The 25,279-nt window shown below is 36.7% G+C and overlaps 1 protein-coding gene across 1 annotated transcript in view; it reads right to left on the bottom strand.

Annotated features, from left to right (window-relative positions):
• Nucleotides 1-25,279, bottom strand: part of LOC135201156 (general transcription factor 3C polypeptide 1-like) — a gene marked incomplete in the record, with an annotated part of 923,347 nt that overhangs the window by 5,121 nt on the left and 892,947 nt on the right. Inside the window, 1 exon segment of the mRNA XM_064230032.1 lies at nucleotides 8,822-9,108. Within this exon segment, the coding sequence (XP_064086102.1) occupies nucleotides 8,822-9,108 (287 nt within the window).

Genomic DNA, 25,279 nt, shown 5'->3' with positions numbered 1-25,279 from the left:
TATATATATTTATATATATAATAATAACTTGATCACGAAGTAATATAAAAAGTGATGCTATGTATAAATAAGGAAAAAAATGAAAAAGCGAGATAGCCAAGTACTTTCGGTCTGTTGCGGACCCTTTACTGAGGCAAACTGATTTTACAAAGAACAACATAGTCAAAAGAAGGCTTAATATACAAACTGACACTACCAGATTAGCCATAAGGAAGGCGATTTTCACTCTACAGAAAGGAGGAGCCACACCTTGAAGGATACCCGCAATAAACAAGTGATTCTTCCAGAAAACAGTACATTTTGAAAAAAACACGGGAGCATATACAATTTAATATCATGAATTTTTACCTAAATTTTCCCAACAAAAATTATTATTAATGAAACAAGACAAAGAAATAAAATAAAGTAAAATAATATATATCGACCAAAGAGAAAGTGGGAGACAAGAAATATCGAACCAGAGAGAGAGAGAGAGAGAGAGAGAGAGAGAGAGAGAGAGAGAGAGAGAGAGAGAGAGATAATAAAACTATATCATGTGGGACTAATTTATTAGTTGTTCATTTATTTTGAGGTCCTTCATAAACATCTTACAATATATTTTGGGGGGGGGTCCCCAAAAAAAAAATTTGGGGTTTTTTAAAAACAATTTTTACCCCCCAAAGACTAAGATTTAGGTTGTTTTTATTAGTGCTTTTGTATAATTGCCTATTCCAGTAAATTTCTTGAAACATAATCATTAGATCTAGCAATTACCGAGGTATCACCCCAATTAATACAATGAGATTTTTCACTCAGATGGATAAACAGTGCATTTGAAGTCTGGGCTGTTCTAACTGAATACATATGTTGCTTTATACGTACACATAAATTTTTACTTGACTGACCAACGTAAAACGAAGGGCAATCCTTACAAGGAATTTTGTAAATGATGTTGTTATTTGTTACGGGACTATTCTTAATTAGCATATCTTTAATGTTATTGTTATAAGAGAACACTACATTAACATTAAACGATTTAAATATTGATTTTATGGTTTCAAATCCACGAAAATAAGGTAAGCTAAGTACATTTTTAGGCATTTCTTTTTCATTAATAGCAACATTATAAAGCTTTTTGTGAGCTTTTTGATAACATAAATCAATTAAACGAGGTGGGTAGCAGAGATCGTTTCCTATCTTTTTTATGTATTCTATTTCTTGGTCCAGATATTGTGGACTCGTGATATGCAAAGAGCATATCCTTCAAGGTGTGGCTAGCCTCTGGCGGCTCCTCCTTTCTGTAGAGTGAAAATCGCCCTTATGGCTAATCTGGTAGTGTCAGTTTGTATATTAAGCCTTCTTTTGACTATGTTTGTTCTTTGTAAAAATCAGTTTGCCTCAGTAAAGGGTCCGAACAGGACCGAAAGTACTTGCTATCTCGCTTTTTCATTTTTTTCTTCGTGGCAAAAAACCTTTATTTATTTATATATATATATATATATATATATATATTCATATAGATATATATATATATATATATATATATATATACATATATATAAATATACATACATATGTGTGTATATATATATATATATATATATATATATATATATATATATATATATATATATATATATATATATATATATATATATGTATTATATATAACATATATATATAAACATACATATGTGTGTATATATTATATATATTATATATATATATATATATATATATAATATATATATATATATATATATATATATATATATGTGTGTATATATATATATATATATATATATATATATATATATATATATATATATATATATATATATATATATATATATATATATATATACAGTGGTACCTCGAGATACGAAATTAATCCGTTCCGAGACGGCCTTCGTATTATGAGTTTTTCGTATCTTGGAACACATTTTACATGTAAAATGGCTAATCCGTTCCAAGCCCTCCAAAAACACCCAGTAAATTATATTTACCAGGCCTAAAACACATGTTCTAGGGTTACGAAGGAAGAAATATGTCTCCAAAAAGGCAAAATACTGTACATACTTGAGTAATATTCACTGCATGTAATGTTCAACCTCATTTTTACTGCATATATTAGGACTTTAGCACATGTCCCTTAGCAATAAGCCTAGCCTATGTTAGCAGTTGCTAACTGTAGCCTAGTCTATGATTCTGACATCTAAACCTAAGAGCTAAAAGCTTAGAATATGCCAATAAATGTATAAATAATCAGTATGTACTCATTTCAAATAATTATTAATTAATCATTAACTATAATACACAAACAAAGAAAAAACAAACCTTCCAATCGATTGCTTACATTCTTACGAGTATGGAACGAGCGCCAAGCAATCATTTTTCCTAGCACACAGTAAGCCATAAATTGTCATTAATATCTCTCTTCAACTAATGAAACCACCAAACAGTATAATAACCATTCATTTCTATTCTTTTATTCTATCTTTACCTAATGGAGATACCGGAGTTACTGACAGCTGTAATGAAAGATATGTAATACGTAACGTAATAATAAAAACAGAAGAATTCTAAAAATACCTATTTGTTGGCAGACTGATTTATTTTATATTTTCTGATATCTAATTCACAATTTTTTTATTAAATGTATTGCATGTACTCATTTCAATAATTATTAAGTAACCATTAACTATAGATAAACAAAGCAAAAAAAAAAACAAAAAAAAAAGCTTCGCCAAAACGTCTGTTTTACATCCCAAGAAAAAAACAGCACTTACTAGTATCGAACGATCGCCAAGCAATCACTTTTACACAGTAAGCCATAAATTTTCATTATCTCTCTTCAACTACTGAAACTACCAAACAGTATGATCCAACCATTTCATTTCTATTCTTTTATTCCAATCTTTACCTAAGTTTTTTTATTTTTTTAAATTAAATGTATTGCATGAATAAGTTTTTCAATTTACAGCAACCTTTTACCAATAGAATACTTAAAGCACAAGGGGTAGATGCTGACCAATAGGAGAGCAGGACTTATGGGGTGACTAGCATCAGGAACCAATGGGAGAGCGGGAGGATGGTGGCGAGTTTACTCAGTTGGCGGCGCGGGAGTTTTAAAATTGTTCTCGGTGGTCCGGGCAAATCTCGGGACTTTACAGCAACAACCTTTCGTATCTTGAAAACTTTTCGTATGTAGAGCAGTAAAATTTTTCGTATTGGCTTTCGTAACTTGGATTTTTCGTAAGTTGAGCCTTTCGTATCTCGAGGTACTACTGTGTGTGTGTGTGTGTGTGTGTGTGTGTGTTTATATATATATATATATATATATCTATATATATATATATATATATATATATATATATATATATATATATATATATACATATATATACATATATATACATAATATATATACACACGAATAGTTACGATTCGCGAATACTTAAAACTCGACTTAAAAAACATGCTTATAACTGCCTATCATGAAAGTTCTAAAACCAATGTATACCTTGAACTATCATTCTACACCAAATATACCTTAAACTGTTATCATATTAACCCTTACTGGACGGACAAATATAAGTATGTGCAGCTCCTCAGGCCGGGTAAACTTTGAGGTCGGCCAATTTACTAAAAAAAAATACATCAATGGAAAAAAGATTTGCAAATGTACATGGTGAAAGAAAAAATATTCTACAAAATTTTCCCTACCTTCCACGAGAAGTTGAAAACAACTATTTACAACCCCTTGTGGGGACATTTTACATGACAATCGAAAATGTTACCAACTCATAAATGTTTCTTCTAATAAATAATTCTATTTATTTTTGTAAAATTATAATTACTGCTCAACCAATATCAAAACAGATAAGAAATAAAATCAATAACAAATTCTTAGTATATTTGTTTAAAATATTTGCGTAAATTTACAGAGATTGAAGATTCAGTAACTTTTTTTTTACTTTTACATGTTTTTTCTAATATTTCTTTGCACATTTCTTTGTAAAATTACATTTACAACCGACATACTATCATAAAAGACAAGAACAAAAAGCAACAGCACCCCCTTGGTACATTTACGAGTAAATTTACAAAAAGACGTCATGCGAGACAGGCGTAATACACTCCCCCTTAAAGTTAAAAGCAGAACTGAAGTCCTGAGACATCGATTTGTGGTTTTAGCCAGTGTAAAAGTTGCCATTAGTGAGGTTATGAGCTATAGAAGTATTGACACTTTTTCCACCCGATTCTTTCCAAATCAATAGCGCTTAATATTGTTCATTATCTACAGGATCAATCTATCCACCACCCCCAACCTGTTATTACTACTCCCGAGGATCAATCTGTCCATTAAGGGTTAATCAAATAATTGAAATTATATTATTAATACCATTTCAGGGTCATCTTCAAATATTTTACCCTTAAAAACATATGTAGTACGCTGTACAGCTTACAACTATGTGTGAAAATAATTCAGTCCTCTCTATGTATTCAGCCACACACACTTTCTGGGTACTTTACAGTTTAGTTGGCCAGGCCACGCAACACCTTTTTGCCCGGCCCATAATCACTCCGCCACAGTAAGTAGTTCATGGACCCGACGGTCACCCTGCCTGAACATGCTTCGACCAGTCACTTTCAAAACTTTCGCCAAAACAAATGGCAGCCATCTTGTTTGTATTCATCCGCCGATTACCTAGCAGACGTTCCCCTTGGCCAACTAAACTGTAGGAGCTCCGATATTTATTATCAGTTTTTATGAGAATCATACTATTTGTTGATTATATGCTATGCCCCTTTTATTCATTTTTACCACCTTTACCGTGACGATACCCTTGGCCAGGCTGCACAACACCTTCTGCCTGGCCCTTAATCCCTCCACCGAGGTAAGTAGTTCCCTGACCCGAACCTGCCCGACCATGATTCGACCTCAGTATCTTCCTTTGTGTCAGCATATAAACATTCATCATGTCCGCTTCCACGTCATATCCTGCGCACGTGCAATTTGCCGCCGCCATTCCAGTTACTATAACGGACCTTGTGATTCTTTGCCATGACGAACGATCCCAGCCAGAAAGAAAAGAAGAATCGCGTTCTCTGAAGACTCCGATGATTTCGATTTCCAACTCTAAGCTTGACTTTATTTCTGGGGGGACTCGGGCCGAGCACGAAGTTAATCGATGTATCTGTAAGATATGTTCATTTGTTAAGGTTGAAACCAAGTAGGTAATATATAGCAGATCAGTGTTTTTATTGACAAGCGGAAGTCAGGGCTGCTCACCGTATCTGAACATTCACGTGCGCTAGCAGTCCACGTGTTCGAACTATAAACTTGGACATGACTTTAATCCATGTATTCTAGCAAATATTAAGTGTGTTTACATATCCGTAAGAAGTTACTGGTGCCAGTCATGTCTGAACGTACAAGTAACGGCGCATGTTAATGAAATGATCGCTAAAATGGTAGCATTACAATGCTTGCTTACAGAACTCGCCATAGGTTAGGGTGGTTCATTTGGTTAGGTAGCAATCACTGTTTCCATACCATCCTGGGGGGTCCAGGGGGGCAAAGCCCCCCGGCCAGGTTACGGCACACGACCTAAGTGTGGTTAGGTTGGTTACTTTGGTTCGGTCGCAATCACTGTTACCATATCACACTGGGGGGTCCAGGTGCCCCCCGGCCAGGTAAGGGCAAGCACCCTAAGTCTGGTTAGGTTGGTTCCTTTGGTTAGGTCGCAATCACTGTTACCATATCATACTGGGGGGTCCAGGCCCCCAGCCAGGTAAGGGTACGCGCCCTAAGTCTGGTTAGGTTGGTTTGTTTAGTTAGGATCAGTTCAGTTGGCCAGGTAGCGCATCTCATGCCTGAACGTTCTCTTAGGCTAATAGCGCATATGTTCGGTCTACGAATGTTGAGTAGGGGACAGTTTAGTTACCTAGGCCACTCATCTCATGAACCAATTAACTAGCAGGCGATAGCCTTGGCTAACTAAACTGAGTAGGGGGGACAGTTTAATTACCTAGGCTACTCATCTCATGAACCGATTAACTAGCAGATGTTAACCTTGGGCAACTAAACTGAGTAGGGGGGACAGTTTAGTTAGCCTGACCGAACGGGGGAAGGAATGTAGAGTTGGGGGTCATCCACACAGCTATTTCGTGATATGCCTGGTGTTCATAGTCATCGTCTGTGTATTCCCCTACCCAAAAACCCCGGTTTCCCAATAGGTCCCCCCCTTACCATTTTAAGGAACTTTTACCCATTCTCGTGTGTTCTCCCCCCCACCCAAAAACCCCGGTTCCCAACAGGGTCCCCCATTACCGTTTTTATAGATTTTTGGGTTTTATATTACTACACAGGTTTTCGAAACTAGCGCCAAAACAAACGGCCGCCATCTTGTTTGTATTTGTCCGCCGATTACCTATCAGACGAAACCCGTGGCCAACTAAACTGTAGGCGCTCCCATTTTCTTTCATGCAGTTACTATTCAAGCCATCCCATTTTCATTTACAAGTGAAACATTGGTATGTACATAATTCACTAGAAAAAGAAACAAACAAAAAAATGTATGCACATTTAAAAAATGTAACCCCATGCCAGCAAAATTTTGAGGTTGGCAAATTTACGAAAAAAAAAAAAAACACATCAATGGAAAGAGGAAGATATGCAAATATACAAGGTGAAAGAATATAGAATTCTACAAAATTTTCCCTACCTTCCACGAGTAGTTGAAAATTACTATTTACAACCACTCATTTTATTTGGTAAAATCATAATTACAGCTCTCACAATATCAAAATAGATAAGAAATAAAGTCAGTAACAAAATCTTTTGTATGTTTTGTTGACAAATAATTACACAAATTTACTGAGAACGAAGATTCAGTGAGTTTTTTATTATTTGTACATGTTTTTCTAATAATTTTTTTCACTTATTTGCAAAATTACATATATTGTAAGACAAAAACTAAAAGCAACATCAACCCCTTGGTATATTTATGAGCAAATTTACAGAAAGACGTTATGAGAGAGAGAGAGAGAGAGATGCACTACATTTCCCATTCAAGTCAGAAGCAGAACTGAAGTCTTGAGACGCCCAGACTCGTGATTTTAGCCAGTGTAAAAGTTGCCATTAGTTAATTCATGGGCTATAAAAGTATTGGCGCCTCTTCCCCACCTGACTCTTTTGAAATTGATGGCATTTAATATCATTTATCTACAGGACCAATCCGTCCACCACCCAAAGCTGTTATTACTACTCCCGAGGAGCAATCTGTTTATTAAGGGTTAAGAGTATGTAAATCATACAGGTACTTACCAAGGTGAATGTTGTTTAAAGATGATTAGATATAACTGCACAGTAAAGTAGTGGAGTTACATTTCCTGTGAGGGTGGCTCTTCCCCTTCTTCCGGGGTTTCAGGAAACTGCATCATGTTAAGGCTCTTCTACATTTTCACGAACGTGTTATGATAGTAACACTTACACTGCAATCATTTCAGAACCCACACTCATCAACAAAAAATACTCGGGTAAGCGTCAACAAAACAGTCGCAGAAAAGTACAGAAAGATGTCTACTCTAAACCATGGCCAAAGAAAAAAGTGGCATATGGTGTGTATATGGCAGATTTCTCCCACTCATCCCCCTACCACTGTGGCAGGATCACAAGCTTAAAAGCAAGCATGCAAATCCCCCCCCCCCCCCCCCCCTAAACTTAATCAATCCAGCTGCCAAACTCACCCTCAGTCACACTTTCCTCTTTACACTACAGAATACATGCAGGACAATTGACCTATACCTACACAAAAAACGAAAAAACACAAACACATATAATCACCCAACTCCAGATACTCTGGGCTATGCTGTGCTGTCTGCCGGTCGAGGTCACGGAGATACCAATAACCACAAAGACCACAACAAAGAACCACAACCCACAACACAACACCAAAGGACCACAACCCCACACAATGCAACAACACAACAAAAAAGAAACAACCACAACCCAAGACCACTGCAGAAACAATCACTAACATCACAAAAAAAAAAAAAAATCACACCAACAACACCAAGGAATTACAAAAGCTCACCAACAACAACCCCCAACAACTCACAACCACACCTAGAAACCACAACAGCTCCCCAACAACAACAACCCTCAACTACAACAACTCACATATAATCCAACAGGAACTCACAAGCACAACAAAACAAACAACACAGGCACAACAACTCTAAAGCAAACAACACTAAACTTAACAATAACTAACAACAAATCAACAACACACAACCTACATGACTTTCAATGCCTTCAATAGACTGCTGCAGACACAACTGACTATTACCAGCTCTCACCAAAGACTGACTAGAAAACACAGAACTCTAACAGCTAACTCCAGATGCACCAGCAGACAACCCAGAACTCACCAACATCCAATTCAGTCGTTAACCATCCATACAGTAATTACACACTCTCTCTCTCTCTCTCTCTCTCAGACGTTGTCAAATGGAACTCCATAACTCCTCCATACCACCAATTAACTGTTTCCTGCTTCTGCTGAGGGTTTTTGATATAGATAAAATGGGTTCAGGATTCGCTGGGGATAAGAGAAAATGCCCTCTTATCCTAAGTCCACTCATACCCTATCCTATCACGTGTTATAATGTTTATCATTATGAAACAATATCTGGCCACAAGACCAGCTAAAAGAGATTTCTTTGACATTAATCTAGTCATCATGGAGCTCTGGATAGACCATGGAAAAGGAAACTCCTTGAGGACGAGACAGTGACTATACTATTTAACAACTAAAAACAGAAAATGACTTACCAAGGTTATATTCTACAGTGTCTGAAAAAAGGGAGACACTGTGTGACTGAATAAGTTCTTCTCTTATGATGCATTCTAAATGTACCAAAGTTTCCAGGAGGTCATGGGTATGGGCAGGTTGAAGGGCAGGAGAAAACCTGCAAACAATATCCCTTCCACTTATTCCGGGACGTTCCATGATTAAGCTAAGCACAGCTCCTAGAAGTCTATCTAAAACTCGACGGTTCAAAGTCCCATCAAGGCGTACCCAAGGTCTTACAGCTACACTTATTTGCTCATAGTCCATACTGAAATTACGATAAGAAAGTAAAATTAGCATTTTACTGATAAAAGCCAAAATAAATACCTTTACTCCTACAGAGACCTAACTTCGTCTGTCTCACACTTATAATGTAATCTGCATTTTCAAAATCTTTCCCTAACACCGTTATGTCAGTCACTGGCATTTCAAATTAGATAGCAAACTATAAACAAGTAACAGGAAACTGTAAACAAGTAGCAGGTATCAAGAGCAAAAAAAGATATCACGAAGAATGAAGAAAAATAAATTGTATTAAGAAAACTCTGTCATTTCAAATATCTCCTAAATAATGTTTTCATTCACAATAGTTTATTAGGTCTGTAAGTTATTTCATGATTCTAGAATTCTATATTCTTATTGTATTACTGCCATACTACTCAGTGTTACAGTGTACCATAATACCTCCAATTCAGTTTTTTCAGATTACGTTTTCAATATATAGTGGTTTTTGTTAAATATCAAAAGGAGAAATTTAACATGACATATGTTTCAATATTACAGTGGTTTTGTTAAATATCAAAGACATATAAAAATGTTATCAAAGTCACATAAAGCAAATGTTAAAAAATATATAAAATACTATACATTAATGAGATGTACAGTGGACCCCCCGTATTCGCGTTCTCCAGATTCGCGGACTCACACATTCGCGGATTTCTCTCGGGAACGTTTCCCTGCATTATTCGGGGAAAATTCGCGCATTCGCAGTATTTTTCTATGGTAAATATCCACAAATTCCTGGTTTTTTTTATGAATTTCATCATGAAATGCACTTTTTGTGATAAAACTATTAAAAAAACCATGTATGAACATTTTTAGTGGGTTTTTCTTGAGTTTTAACTAACAAAATAGGCTGTTTTTAGCATTTTTATAGGGGTTCCAAACATTCGCGGGTTCTAACTATTCACAGGGGGGTCTGGTACGCATCCCCTGCGAATACGGGGGGACCACTGTACAGTATATTTCTAGATATTTAAAAGATATAAAGCTGTTGTTTTTTTACTACCTCTAACAGCTCAAAGATTTTATAAGCATACTGCCTATTTGCATATTTGGCTGTGTTCTTCCCTAGCCCATCAAGCACATCAACATCACCCATCAGGTAGGTACAGTATTATACATCTGTTATGGACCGAGATCCGCTCAGGCTCTTTATTATAATAAACAAAAAGGATTCAACACCAACAATTGAAACTCGGGATAGGAATATAGAAAGAAACTCAAGCAGAACAGAAGTTTATTTACAAGCTTACTAACAAAGATAAATGCAGAATTGTTTCTCCTATTTACATAAAATAAAATTTTACAATATGTAAACTGGGGAAATCAGTGCTCGAAGCGAGAGGGTTTCACGAAAGGGAACAGTAGAAACTTCGGACGGCTTCTTAACTTCGTACTGCAGGAAGGGATGCCTTAGTCTTGAAACTCAAAGGGCAGGTTACTCCTCAAAACCACTCGTAGGATGTTTCTTCTCTGAAGGGTTGCTCAACGTCAGGATCTCTCGCTCTCTCCGACCATGGACTTCAAACTTAACTTGTCTCCGTTCACACTGTCTCTCGTGCGTCCTCTTCCTCTCTTATCCTTCATCACTTCCTTCTGATGATCTCTCTGATGATCTCTCTACTTCCTCAGTCATATATATATATACGTATATGGCAATCTGGGGGGCGGGGCTGAAAACGGCAGAGCTTAACCAGCAAACGTCATCGTCTCTCAACAGGAACTGTTTAGAAAGATCCAGATGAAAAGTTACATCATAATACGCTGCGTTTCTAGTGACGGGTGCGTACTGGAGTTCCACAACACACCTGGGGATTCTCAAACAATCATGAGAACAGACACCTCCAACACGTGCGCGAATGCCTGCTTGCTGCAGACCTACTCGAAGAAGATATATGTTACTCCTCTATAAAGTGATTACCATGACACATTCCCCCAAAAGAAAAAAAATTAAATCAACTGATTTTATTTCTTTTTTTTAAAGAGAAGCAAGAATCAAACAACAAGGGAACAATTCTGCATAAAGCTTTAATCCAGTTAAACAAGCACACCTCTCCTTTCATTCACCCAACCGTGCAAACACAGAAAACGGTCATCAGGCTACTCATTCTGAAAAATCTCTAGAGAGGCTATCAGCTATAACATTACCCTTTGCCCTTAATTTTTCCTTTTCTGAACTCTGATTAAAACTTCGGAATTCTTAAGCACCTTGGAGTTTTCCTCAAAACTAATATCTTTCTGTGACACTTACTATGGGCACGGGCGGTAGCCACGGCACAGGGCGTTCATTATAATTCTTGAGCAAGTTTACATGTATCCTCTTTACTCTACGCTTACCCTTATCGATTAAATAATTTAGCTTTCCCCTCTTTTCAAAAGTTGAAAAAGGACCTTCGAACTTATAAGATAAAGAGGGACCTTCTTTCTGGACTAATACTAAAACTTTATCTCCCACACAGAAACTTCTCTCCTTCACTCTAAGATCATGTTTCCTTTTACTTTCCCCTTGACTTTCATTCTCGTTAGCCTTTGCTAGTTGCCAAGCATCTCTTAAATTGTTTTTATAACACTAGATTAGTTATGTAGTCCTCTCTACCTTCTTTAAGCATTATTTTACATTTCAACATTTCCAAAGGACTTTTAGCGGTGTGACCAAAAACCAGTTCGAAAAGACTAAATCCTGTAGTGTCATTCGGTGCCAGCTGTAAAGCTAACACAACAAAAGGTAACTTTTCTTCCCAGTAATGTTCAAAGTTATTACACAGTTTTCATAAACAGCTCTTTAACGTTTGGTGAAACTGCTCCACAATGCCTTGTGATTCATGGTGATAAGGTGTGGAAGTTACGAGTTTAATGCCTAACTCTTTCATTCTATCCCTGAAATATTTGGATACAAAATTACTACCATTATCACTTTGTATAGTACGAGGCAGACCAAACTTAGAAAAATAATCTAACAATCGTTTAACTACGATCCATGCATTACAGCTTCTTACGGGCATCACCTCTAGATAGCGAGTTAGTCTATCAACAATTGTTAACAAATATATACACCCTCCCTTACTTCTAGGCAAAGGTCCGAACATATCGATAACTACATTCTCAAAAGGTTTGCCTACTGAAGGCAAATACACAACGGAGCTCTAGGAATTACTTGATTCTGCTTTCCAGTAATTTGGCATTCATGACAGCTTAAAACATACCTCTTTACGTCACTCCTCATTTTAGGCCAAAAGTACGCCCTACTAATACACCTGAAAGTTTTATTTACTCCCAAATGTCCTTGCTCATCATGCGCTAACTTCAAAACTAGTTCACGAAGCTTCCCAGGAACTACTAATTGTTCGGTGATTTCCTCTTTGCTACCTGACTTAGGACGAACATGACAACACAAAACTTTGTCTTTTAAACAAAATGTTTCCTTACACATATTATCAAGATCATCATCCAGCTCACATTCAAAAATTCGGGTTAGTGTTTCATCCTCTCTCTGAAACTTGACTAGCTCATCCTTATACAAAAGGTTAGTGCCTAATTCATCACAGTAACTGTTACTTAATTCCACTACATTGACTACGTTATTCTCGACAGCTACACCTTCTGCTTGGCTATCACTGTCATCACCGACAGAGTCAGGTCTCTCAGCCACACTCATGCCAAGATCAACCTCGGCACCTCTATCACACTTGTTCAAATCAAGGAACAAACTATGACCGTAGTCTATGTCTGTATCTAAACCTGACCTAGTTACTACCATTTCAGGCACTGGAATATCTCTCACAACAGGATTCACATACTTGGATAAAGCTAAGTCATTGCCGACAATAATGTCAATGCCATCAACGGGCAAACAGTCACGACTGCTAGTTTCACTTCTCCTGACACTACCTGACTTTCCAAGTTCAACTTCAACAAAAGACAAAGAACAAAAGTATTCGGAAATCCACCAACATGACTTTTTCTTCCATGTCGATTTCTGCCTTGTTTGGCACACACTCTCTCTTAATTAGGGAGACAGCAGCTTTTGTGTCCCAAAGCAAGACTATTTCTCTCGAATCTCCTCTTCCAAGAGAGGAAACTACACCTTCTGACAAAAATTCCCCAAAACATTTCCTAGTTTCTCTCATCACATAATTCCTACTTGACGAAAGGTTAGCTAGAGACACTGGTTTCTTAACATACTTCTTTTTGACTGCACAATTTTTTGCTAAATGCCCTTTCTCATTACATCGGAAACAAGTTAATTCCGAGCTACTAATTGCCACTTTATTCTTACAAACCTTAGACGTATGAACAGGTTTTCCGCAAGCATAACAGTAATAGTCACTTTTACTCGCATTGCTATTACTAGAGCTGAAACCTTTACTGCTTTGTACTCTACCAGACGAAGGATCATTTCGCTTCTTACTGACACTTAAATTGAGTCGAACTATATTCGTCTGCTAGCCTAGTTGCTCCTGCAAAAGATACTTCTCGCCTATCTTCTATATGAAGCTTAATCTCAGGGGATACATTATCTTTGAAGCTTTCTAACAATACTAAGTTCTTTAGACCATCAAAATCATCAACTTTAGCAGAAGTTAACCAATCAAGAAACAGCCTCTCTAACTTCTTATCGTATTCTACATGTGTAATATTCTCGTCCTTTCTCAAACATCTAAATTTCTTACGGTATGCCTCCAGTACTAACCTGTATGCACTAAGAACAGTTTCTTTCACAATGTCATAATCATCACATTCCTCCTTAGACATGCAACTATACACAGAAAGTGCCCTACCACTCAAAACTGACTGTAAATATAGAGACCACATTTCTTTAGGAGAACCTGCTCTTTCCATTAACTTCTCAAAGCACATGAAATATTTCGTTACATCTTCCTCATCAAACTTTGGTACTAATTTCAACACTGCACTCATATCTAAACCATCAGCTTCATTTTTGTTCTCGCCTGTCTGACCGTTAAGAGTACTTTGCCCTTAAACGAGCGATTTCCAACTCATGCTTACATTCTTTCTTTCTTTCTTGTTGCTGCATTTCTCTCTCATCTGCTCTTTCCTCTCTCTCAGCTACTCTTCCCTCTCTCTCAGCCTCTCTTTCATCTCTCATACTTTTCTCTTTCTTTCCTTTCAACATACTCATGGAGATCATTCCCCTCCAGACCCAGAAGCTTACCAGACTCAATAAACTCTTTCACCATATCACTCCTTCTGGTTCTTTCTATATTCTCCCTGTTTCAATCTGTTACAGTGCTGAATACCCTAGCAAGGTCGCCAACTGTTACTGACCGAGATCCGTTCTGGTTCTTTATTTTAATAAACAAAAAGGATTCAACACCAACAGTTGAAACTTGGGATACGAATATAGAAAGAAACTCAAACGAACAGAAGTTTATTTACAAGCTTACTAACAAAGATAAATGCAGAATGGTTTCGCCTATTTACATAACAAAATGAAATCTTACAATATGTAAACTGGGGAAACCGTGCGGTAATAAAATACTTCCTGGCCAGTTTTGTAGCTGTCGAAATCAGCACTCGAAGTGAGGGCTTCATGAAAGGGAACAGTAGAAACTTTGGATGGCTTCTTGACTTCGTACTGCAGGAAAGGATGCCTTAGTCTTGAAACTCGAAGGGCAGGTTACTCCTCAAAACCACTCGTAGGACGTTTCTTCTCTGAAGGGTTGCTCAACATTGGGATCTCTCTTTCTCCGACTATGGACTGTGAACTTAACTTGTCTCCGTTCACACAGTCTCTCGTGCATCCTCTCTCTCTCTTATCCTTTGTCTCTTCCTTCTGCTGATCTTATTTGAATGATCTCACTACTTCCTCAGTCATATATATATATATATATATATACGGTGATCTGGGGGGCAGGGCTGAAAAGGGCGGAGCTTAACCAGCGAACATCATCGTCTTCCAACAGGAACTTTTTAGAAAGATCCAGACGAAAAGTTACATCATAATACGCGCCGTTTCTAGCGACAGGCGCATACTGGAGTTCCACAACACATCTGGGGATTCTTGAACAATCAAGAGAACAGAAGCCTCCAAGACGTGCGCGAATGCCTCCTTGCTGCAGACCTGCTCAAAGAAGATGCATTTTCCTTTCGTTTAAAATATGTTACTTCACTATAGAGCGATTACCATGACAACATCGTACAATGCTACATACAAGTAATTTTCCTTGGGTTTTTCTTACATTATTTAAAATTAATATGCATACATTTCTGCAGTATAAAGACATAATGTTTTACTGTCAAACAATCTACTGTACATCATACATTATTAGTGGCATCATGGGGGTTGCCTAGGGTGTATAGGGTGTCTAAGTAATTTTTCAAAGAATTTATTTGACATAAGCTACTTTTTTAAAGCTGTATGTCTTAGAATGAATTAACAACTTTGCGCGAGCTATCACTGTATTATGATAATTCAATTTATTTTACATAATGTTGCATGATTACAAACCCTTGCTTTACCAGGTCAAACAATTTTGGTACTCTGACCATGTCAGCAATTTTGTTTTTCTACATTCGTCCTTACCTTGATTTGATTTCAGCATATTTCTCTTTTAAATGTTATTGATAATACCTTCTTTTAGTGGCATTCACTGTATAGTCTTCTCTAATCTAGTTATAATATGTATTCTTAGCAACAAGCAGGTGATATGTGAAATTCACAAAGGATATTTACAGATATACTCTTGTTGTTTTTAACTAACTCTAACATTCCGGCATTCACATGGATGTTCATCTACAAAGACTACAATAAGGAACAAATTAAAAGCAGGTAGGTCAGTGCGTTCGTAGTGAGCAACTTTAAGATACGAGCTGCTCAGCTTGCATTTAAGCATTCAAAGATGTTGGAACCTCCTCAGTGATTGGAGAGGTTGGTGCCTACCTCAAAAGTATGGCTATGAATAGCTCCCTCAGCCATTGGAGAGGTTGGTGCCTACCCAACTAGTATGGCTAGTATTGGGATGTTGTAGCTGAAGCTGGGAAAACTGTTTAAGCTGCTAATGACCATTATCATGCATTGGCAACAAGGATGAAACTCCAGTAAACATATGCCATCAAACACAACCGTAGATAAAATTGAGATAAAATTATTTTAATCAAAACTACTGTACTTGAAAGAACACATTTTACTGTTAATTTCACGCTGATAATAGATAAATAACGTAAAGTTCGTACTACAATTATATAAAGGAAAATTGCGAACAGAATCACGTAATTGTTTTACTCAATAAACATGCCGTCAAAGTAAATTGTTAACAAAAAAGAAAAAAATTAGTTCACAATAACAACGAGACATATTCAAGTCATATTTCTACCTAAAAACACATTGTATAAGGAAAAATTACCTTACCTCATATAAGTCAAGTCTCTAGATATTCGTTTATGCTAACGAGAAGCATGAAAATTCACTCAGAATTGCATTAAATATGGCGAAACAAACTCGCAAAACATTGACCGCTATGTTAGTAGTATTTTATAATACAATAATATTATTGGATACAGTGAAGTAATGTTAACTTTTTAAAATATTTATGGAAAAGATGCATATTTACTGTTTCTTCTGTGCTTAATTTTTGTCTCTTTGCCATCTACGTAGCAGCAGCATCTCGAGCTTGTACGGTCGTACCTCAATAATTTGCTCATGTAACAAAGCAAAAAATCAACAGAGTTGCACAGTTATATTTAGTACTTCTATCCCATGGAGAAAACAAAGAAATTGCAGTATTGCAAAATCGAATGTATACGGGAGTTTTGTCTTTTAAAATCAATTTATGCATCAATTGTACATATAATTTATGTTATACAATCGGGATTCAATTATCTAAATTAATATTTTATTATTCGGGCATGACTGAACAACATATTCTCTTCATCATGTGAAGGGCTGTTACAAAGCCTTCAAATGGACATGCATAATGCCACTGTATCATATTTATGTTAAAAAAAATACCCTGTAATTAATTTTTCATACTCATTTTGAAGATAAAAGCATGAAAACTTATAACAAAAGGCTGAAGTTTCATTAACAAAATTAGTTATAATTAGCTCCCAAATTAATAAAATATATAAAACCGTGAAGTCTTTGTAAATGTATTTTTCAGAACAGTGGCAGACGAGAACAAACATGAAAAACCATCCTCTGATAATGCAGAGGGCAGTTACAAAAGCTGCCTTAATTTGTATCATACTTATGTACAAAAATACATATACCCTGTACGTAATACATTTTCATACACATTTTCAACATAAAAGCATGAACATTTATAAATCGACACATCAATCGCTAAATTTGCATTTTTTTAAGTCGATATTTTAGGACGAGTGGCAGGCGGCAGCATAGAACAGGTCATGGGCATGTAGTTTACCCTAATACCTTTGTAATAACTCTCAATAAAAAATTTTAATATCATTTCCACAACCTTTATGGTCTGAAGAGTATTTCTACAAATGTATGTACTCAATAGACATAACAGCGCTTGCAAAGCTGTTAACCGAAAATTGTGCTCTTAAAATACCTTATTTTTTAATGAGTATTTTTGACAACAGTTATAATTAGCTCCCAAATTAATAAAATATATAACAAAGTAAAGTCTTTGTAAATGCATTTTTCAGAACAGTGGCAGACGAGAACAAACATGTGAAAAACATCCTCTGATAATGCAGAGGGCAGTTACAAAAGCTGCCTTAATTTGTATTACAGTGTTCCCCCCGTGTTCGCGGGGGATGTGTACCAGACACCCCCGCAAATAGTTAAAACCACCACTAAAAATGCTTATAACTGCCTATCTTGAAAGTTCAGATGCCAAATGTATACCTTTAATAACATCCTACTTCAAATATACCTAAAATTACTAACCTATTACCGCATTAATCTTTGAGGTTATATATTAATATAATTTTAAAGTCATCTTAAACATTTTTCCATTAAAAATATATACCTACAGCAAATAACAGAGAGAGAGAGAGAGAGAGAGAGAGAGAGAGAGAGAGAGAGAGAGAGAGAGAGAGAGAGAGAGAGAGAGAGACCAATGAATGGCAACATCATATATTTGACCCTCAAGAGTGAAATTATGAATTATTTCTGAGACAGAGAGAATAATAATGGAGAGAGAGAGAGAGAGAGAGAGAGAGAGAGAGAGAGAGAGAGAGAGAGAGAGAGAGAGAGAGAGAGAGAGAGAGAGAGAGAGTGGATAAAAAGACTGGGAATCGCTATTTTTAATTAATCTTATTAATATTTGATATTTGAAAATTAGTTATAAGGTAAATCATTTATTTACACTACAAAACAAATAAACATACGTGAGAGAGAGAGAGAGAGAGAGAGAGAGAGAGAGATCGAGAGAGAGAGAGAGAGAGGATGAGAGAGAGAGAGATGAGTTGACTGTTAATTAGTTCATTGTTTAAAACGTCAATTAAACGTATATATGTAAACTAGTACTGTATATTATTATTTTACCATAAAATGTAGTAATGTCCTTAAAGATATACTTATACATACACTTCCAGCCCAAACAGAGGGCGAGGGTTACCACTAGCCCATGCTAGTATCAATATTTTTTATTGTTAAGTAATTTTCTGATTGGCTTCTAGTTGTGGTTTCAATTAACCACGTATGGTCTTTTATTAGTCGGAATGACATTTCTGCAGTTGAATGTCGATTCAACAAAAAGTTTTCCAATTTCAATGCCGATATTCTATTTTCGGTTTCCATAGTTAGGAATCTTGACCAACTTCCACTACCAAAGAGGGAGTCGAAATGGGTCAAGGTTGGGTCAACACGATATTTGTTTTTTCTTGATGGTCTATATGGTATCCAAGTTTTGATACCATCCAGCTCTTCTCTAACTGGGGTGTCTTGGGGATAATCCGTTGCCATGCCAGAAGTCATAGTGGGGTTTGTTGTATTTTCCATAGAGTAATAATATATATTTTCGTCCAGGATGAGGTCCCTCTCACCAGGGAGGCCCAACTGGGGAGGAGCAATATTGTACATAGTAACTACCCTGAGACACTCACCTGGATATACGCCATACCCACAGTGCCTTAAGGGTCGTCAGTCCCATGAGATCGGACCCAGCACTGTGGGCATGGCTTGACATAAAAATTTCCCCTTGCTCGACCACGTCAGGTACTCTAGTTTTACGGGTGGAGTGGCATGCCGTCCAACTCCACCCTCCATCAAGTAAAAGAGAATCAATTCAAAGTCCAAAACCTTGCCAAGGTCGTCAACGAAAGAAGAAGAAGGGAAGGGTGAAAATTTATAAGAGGAGGAGTAAAGGAGTTAAAGGTCCCAATGTTTAGTTGGATCCACAGCAGAGAGTGAAGGCGTAAAGGGGCATACTCTCTCTGCAGTGGATCCCTAAGCCCCCCACCCGTCAAGGAGTTGGGATCAGGGGGAGCAGCCAAGTACAAATGGCACCTATCCTCCACTCATCTGGCGGGAGTAAGGAACGTGATAGCAGACGCCCTGTCTCGATCAGTTCCTCTAGAATCAGAGTGGTCCCTGGACAGGCGCTCATTCCAGTGGATATGCCAAAAGGTCCCAGACCTCCAGGTGGATCTTTTCGCGTCACAATCCAACCACAAGCTCCCTTGCTATGTGGCCCCCAACCTGGACCCTCTGGGTTATGCCACAGACGCCATGTCCATAGATTGGAATCAGTGGAAGAAGATTTACATCTTTCCTCCAGTGAATCTTCTATTGAAAGTCCTGAACAAGCTCAGGTCTTTCAAGGGACAAGTTGCTCTAGTAGCCCCAGACTGGCCCAAGAGCAATTGGTACCCTCTCTTTCTGGAATTGGGTCTCCGACCTCAATGGATTCCCAATCCCAAACTGTCTCAGTCAGTACAAATGAGGACTGTGTTCGCTTCCTCAGGAATTCTCAAAACCCTAACTTTATGGACTTCATGAAGTTCACGGCTAAAAGAGATGCAAATATTGATCCTCAGAATATCCTTTTCTTAGAATCGGATAAAAGAGAATCAACATTGCGTCAGTATGACGCAGCAGTTAAAAAACTAGCAAATTTCCTGAAGGAAACGGATTCTAGAACCATGACTATTAATTTGGCTATTTCCTTTTTCAGATCCTTATTTGAAAAAGATCTAGCAGCTAGTACTATTATGACCAATAAGTCAGCGTTAAAGAAAATCCTGCAGTTTGACTTTAAGGTAGACTTAACAGACTCTTACTTTTCGTCTATCCCTAAAGCTTGCGCTAGGCTCAGACCATCAGAAAGACCTAGCTCAATTTCATGGTTCTTAAATGACGTTCTCAAACTGGCCTCAGATTCTGACAACGATTCATGTAACTATATAACACTCTTAAGGAAAACATTATTCTTACTGAGTCTGGCCTCAGGAGCCAGGATATCTGAACTGCTGTCGGTCCTCTCCAGAGACTCTGGCCATGTTGAATTCCTCCCCTCAGGAGAAGTTCTACTATCTCCAGATCGTAGTTTTTTGGCTAAAAATGAGGATCCTTTAATGAGATGGGCCCCTTGGAAGATCCTCCCTCTTCCTCAAGACCCTTCTGTGTCCGGTGACGACCTTACGAACCTATTTGTCCAGGACATCTTCTAGGTCCTCAGGTCCCCTATTTATAAGGGAAAAAGGTGGCACCATTTCCTTAAAAGACAACAAATCCTATATCTTATCAAACAAGCCAATCCTGATTCATTCCCTAAGGTCCATGAGATCAGGGCAGTAGCCACCTCAATTAATTACTTTCAACATATGAATTTTGATGATTTAAAAAAGTACACAGGCTGGAAGTCGCCGACAGTTTTCAAATGTCACTACCTGAAATCCTTGGAATCTCTTAAATTTCTGGCAGTGGCAGCGGGAAACACAGTTTCTCCTGACACTAAGTAGTCTTAGTCATAGATCCAGATCTCCTTTCTACCTGCCTCACTAACAATTTTCCTTTGATCCTACCACCAAGCTCAACCCTGTTTGAGCCTTAGCTGCCTAAAAGGCTATATAGTGATGTGTCCCTTATTTTTTTTGCTAGGGCCACTCACACCTGTATGTTATTGCAAATAAGGCTATTTTGTGATGTTCACCCTTATTTTTATGCTAGGGTGACTCACTCTTCTATATATTGATATCTTCTAGTTTTAAGTTATCATAAGTTAGAATAAGTATAGTACTAAGTCCTATTATAAGTTAGCATAAATGTAATATTAAATTCTATTACGTATCTTAAGGCTAACATATGTTACTATACATTAGTTAAGGTTTTGTATGATAACTTTGTAATATTTAACTAGATTATACTCATATTTTGTAATTCTGTGTTTTTCTTGTTACCTCTTTCTGTATCTTTACCAAGCTTGTGCTAATTCTCTGGTACTATTTCACAAAGCGACACAGGAACGTTTGCACAAAATTATTAGGATACCTATGTTAATAATGTAATATGCCGGAGCATTCCGGTGAAAATAATAAAAACATAAGAAAAGCAAAAATAGGATCGACCTAAAACTGCCACCCAAGACATAAATAAATAAAATATGTACAGAAATACCACACGGTACAAGCAGGAAGGATGCCCACGCGAAACCGATACAATACATGGGTACGCCGTAATGGCGACTTGCCGCCGCTACGGTCAAGAGACGCCTAACAAAACCCTAAATAAAGGCAAAACGAAAGGCAAATTCACTCCCTAAATATTGTCAAATGTGGAACCAGTACTTAACTTGGGCGAAGAGGCAGACTGACGATCCATAATGAAATATTAACACAAAATAAGATAAAACAACAGACAGCTCTAAACGAGCGTGCAAACGCAAGGTGGCTATCGAAAAGTATGACATCACAGACGCCTTCAACAGGGTAGCAGGGTATGACCTATGGGTCAGCTCCCCGGATTTTGGGGCTTTTGATGAGGAAAAGGCTAATTGGAGGGGTTGCTGTGGTAGTGTTTAACACTCACCCCAGGTTTATACTGACACCTTTTATATAGGTGAGCGAGTCAGAGAGTTCTGACATGTCCAATTTAGCAGTTCTCTGGTATTTATAGCAAATATACTAGAAATAGTGCTAAAGGAGACATATTTCACTGGGCAACACGGCTTCCTCGCCCAGAAATAGATTTTTCCTACGTCAAAATCCCTTTTCTGGGCAATGACCCGTGTCGCCCAGTGAAATCCCCCCCTGCATCTTTCCCATCCCTGTGCCCAAGCTTGTTCCTCTAACATCAAGGATGGCCACCAGAGGCGCTAGTGGTGGCGTCGGTGGGTGAGTAGTAGTAGTTGCTGGCGCGGGCTGTGTACCAGCTCTCTCTGGCAGGGGGATTTTGATGGAGGAGAGATCTAAATAGCAAGAGGTCCGTGGTAGTGGTCTCACTCGCCCTAGTACCATACCGACACCCTCTTTTTATTTAGGGTGAGCAAGTCAGGATACTCTGACATCCCCCTCTTTTATTTTTCTCTGGTAATGTTAGTATTATTTACCTTGGAAATATGAACTGAAGGGATATTTCACTGGGCGACACGGGCCATTGCCCAGAAATAGATTTTTCCTTCGTCAAAATCCCTTATCACAGTAAGGAGTTATCCTTACGTAAGTTAAATGGAAAAGTCATTTTTATCTCTTTAAAATACTACCACATACGAATTTTGTAATTACAGTTTTATTATTATTATTATTATTATTATTATTATTATTATTATTATTATTAACAACAGAAAATATCGATAAACATTTTACATATTAGTACCATAAAAATTCTTTCATCTCAGTAAGAGAGAGAATGTGTGTTTATCTCTCTGTTCTCTCAGAAAATACTTATATCGCTTCCAGCGAAACAGAGGGAGGGAGTTACCACTAAGACATACATATCCTGTGTTGAGAGAGAGAGAGAGAGAGACGAGAGAGGAGATGAGAGAGAGAGACGAGAGAAGAGAGAGAGAGAGAAATTGCATGAACACTGGGTGGCAACAACACAACAGCTCCTCCCCCTCCTTGATATGTTTGACAGTTTAAGTACCTGGAGATTGAGAGATTAGGCTGGGATTTCCTTCATTCTTACATAATTTTCAAATTTATAAACTAAAATCTTACTAATTCACTTTAGTATTTTCTTTAATGAATTGATGTTATTTCTGCATACATTAATATTAATATTTGAAAATATGAAATCAATTATTTATCATACAAAAAACATACATCTCTGTAGGAGAGAGAGAGAGAGAGGAGATGGCGAGAAGAGAGAGAGAGAGAGAGAGAGAGATAGAGAGAGAGAGAGAGAGAGATTATTATTTTTACTATGTAATATAATTTAATCTTATTAAACTTACTAATAAAGTATTAATCAGTATTAATATTTGAAAATTAGTAAATCATTTTTGTACCATAAAAATGCATTGAGTCATGAAAATAACATCAAAATACACTAATTGGTGATGATTTTCGCCGGAAAATCCCGTGAATAGGCGAGTCCCCGCAAATAGTGGGTAGATATGGTCCAGAGAGAAATCCGCGAATCAGTGAGTCCGCGAATCCAGAGAACTCGAATATGGGGGGAACACGGTAATATATAATATCATACATACATACATATATAATATACACACACTATATATTTATATATAAATATATATATATATATATATTATATATATATATATATGTATATATAAACATATTACATATATAAATATATACATGTATTTATATATATATAATATATATATATATATATATATATATGTATATATATACATACACATACATACATACATACATAAATATATATACACACACACACATATATATATATATATATATAAAGATAAATGCTACGAAGGAAAAATAAACGAAGGAGGTCTGCAAGATCTTTCGACTTTAAAAGTCCTTTACTGAGCAGATACTGACATAAATACGAGAAAAGACAATACAAGAAAGGTTCGTATAACTGACAGATAGGGATTATAAAGGATTAGTACCTAGAATCTGACACACCTGGAAGATAAGAAACCTTCCCAAACAAGCATAAACAATGGGTGCAATTAAAGGTTTAAGACAATCATCTCAGATACAATTTCCAGACAATTAAAGGATTATAGGTGACAGCTATTCGGAACTTGGTAAACAAAACCATATTCAACAATACATGACAGACATACATTACAACAAAATTTAATAACTCTAAGGCAACTGATTTTTATTCAAGTCAGTAATTATATCTTTGAGGTCATTCTTAAACATGTTACAGATACAAGGGTCTAAATGAAAAAGGCCACAACTAACATTGAAATTACAATGAAAAGTAAGTTGTATTAAAGCAGATTCTAAAAGATTTCGTGATAAGACATCTCTTGACCATGCAATTACAAACTATCAATCCAATTAATTCGGTGGTTGTTTTCACTTAAGTGAATGAATAATGCATTAGATTTTTGCCCAGTTTTTACAGAGTATTTATGCTGGCTTAGCCTTTGCTGGACTGTCCGAGATAGAATGAGGGACAATCCATACATGGAATTTTATATATTATGTTGTTGCTTTCTCTGGGGCCATTTTTATTAACATTCTTTTTAGTGTGTTATTATAGGAAAAAACAAGGTTGACATTAAAAGCTTTTAACAATGGTTTAATGGTTTCAAATCCGTTAAAATAAGGCAAACTGAGAATGTTCTTAGAATTTTCTTTCTGTGTGTTATTTACAGTATAAAACTTTTTGTGGGCTTTATTATAACAAATGTCTAATATATGTGAAGGATAGCATAAATCTTTCCCTATTTTTCTTATGTATTCAATTTCTTGATCCAAATATTGTGGACTGACAATTCGCAATGCTCGTAAAAACATAGAAGAAAAAATTGATATTTTTATATTAAGATGGTGGCCTGAGAAGAAATGAACATAAGTTAAGTTGTTAGTCGGTTTCCTATAAATACTGAATTTACATTGAAATGGTTCTCTATGTACCAAAACGTCTAAGAAAGGGAGGCAATTGTCTTTTTCTAATTCTAGAGTAAACTAATCGATGGTACCTGGTTATTTAATTAGAGAGTAATCATTTACATCAATACCGACAGGAAGAACAGCTAAACAATTATCAATGTAAACGATACCTTACTTTACAGGAATACGAATTTGATGATATTAGGTAAGATAGCGTTTTTCAA

Source organism: Macrobrachium nipponense, chromosome 28 (genome assembly GCF_015104395.2).
Source record: "Macrobrachium nipponense isolate FS-2020 chromosome 28, ASM1510439v2, whole genome shotgun sequence".
Lineage (NCBI taxonomy): Eukaryota > Metazoa > Arthropoda > Malacostraca > Decapoda > Palaemonidae > Macrobrachium > Macrobrachium nipponense.
Note: the sequence above shows the minus strand (reverse complement) of the source record. Positions and strands in the feature narration are given on the sequence as shown.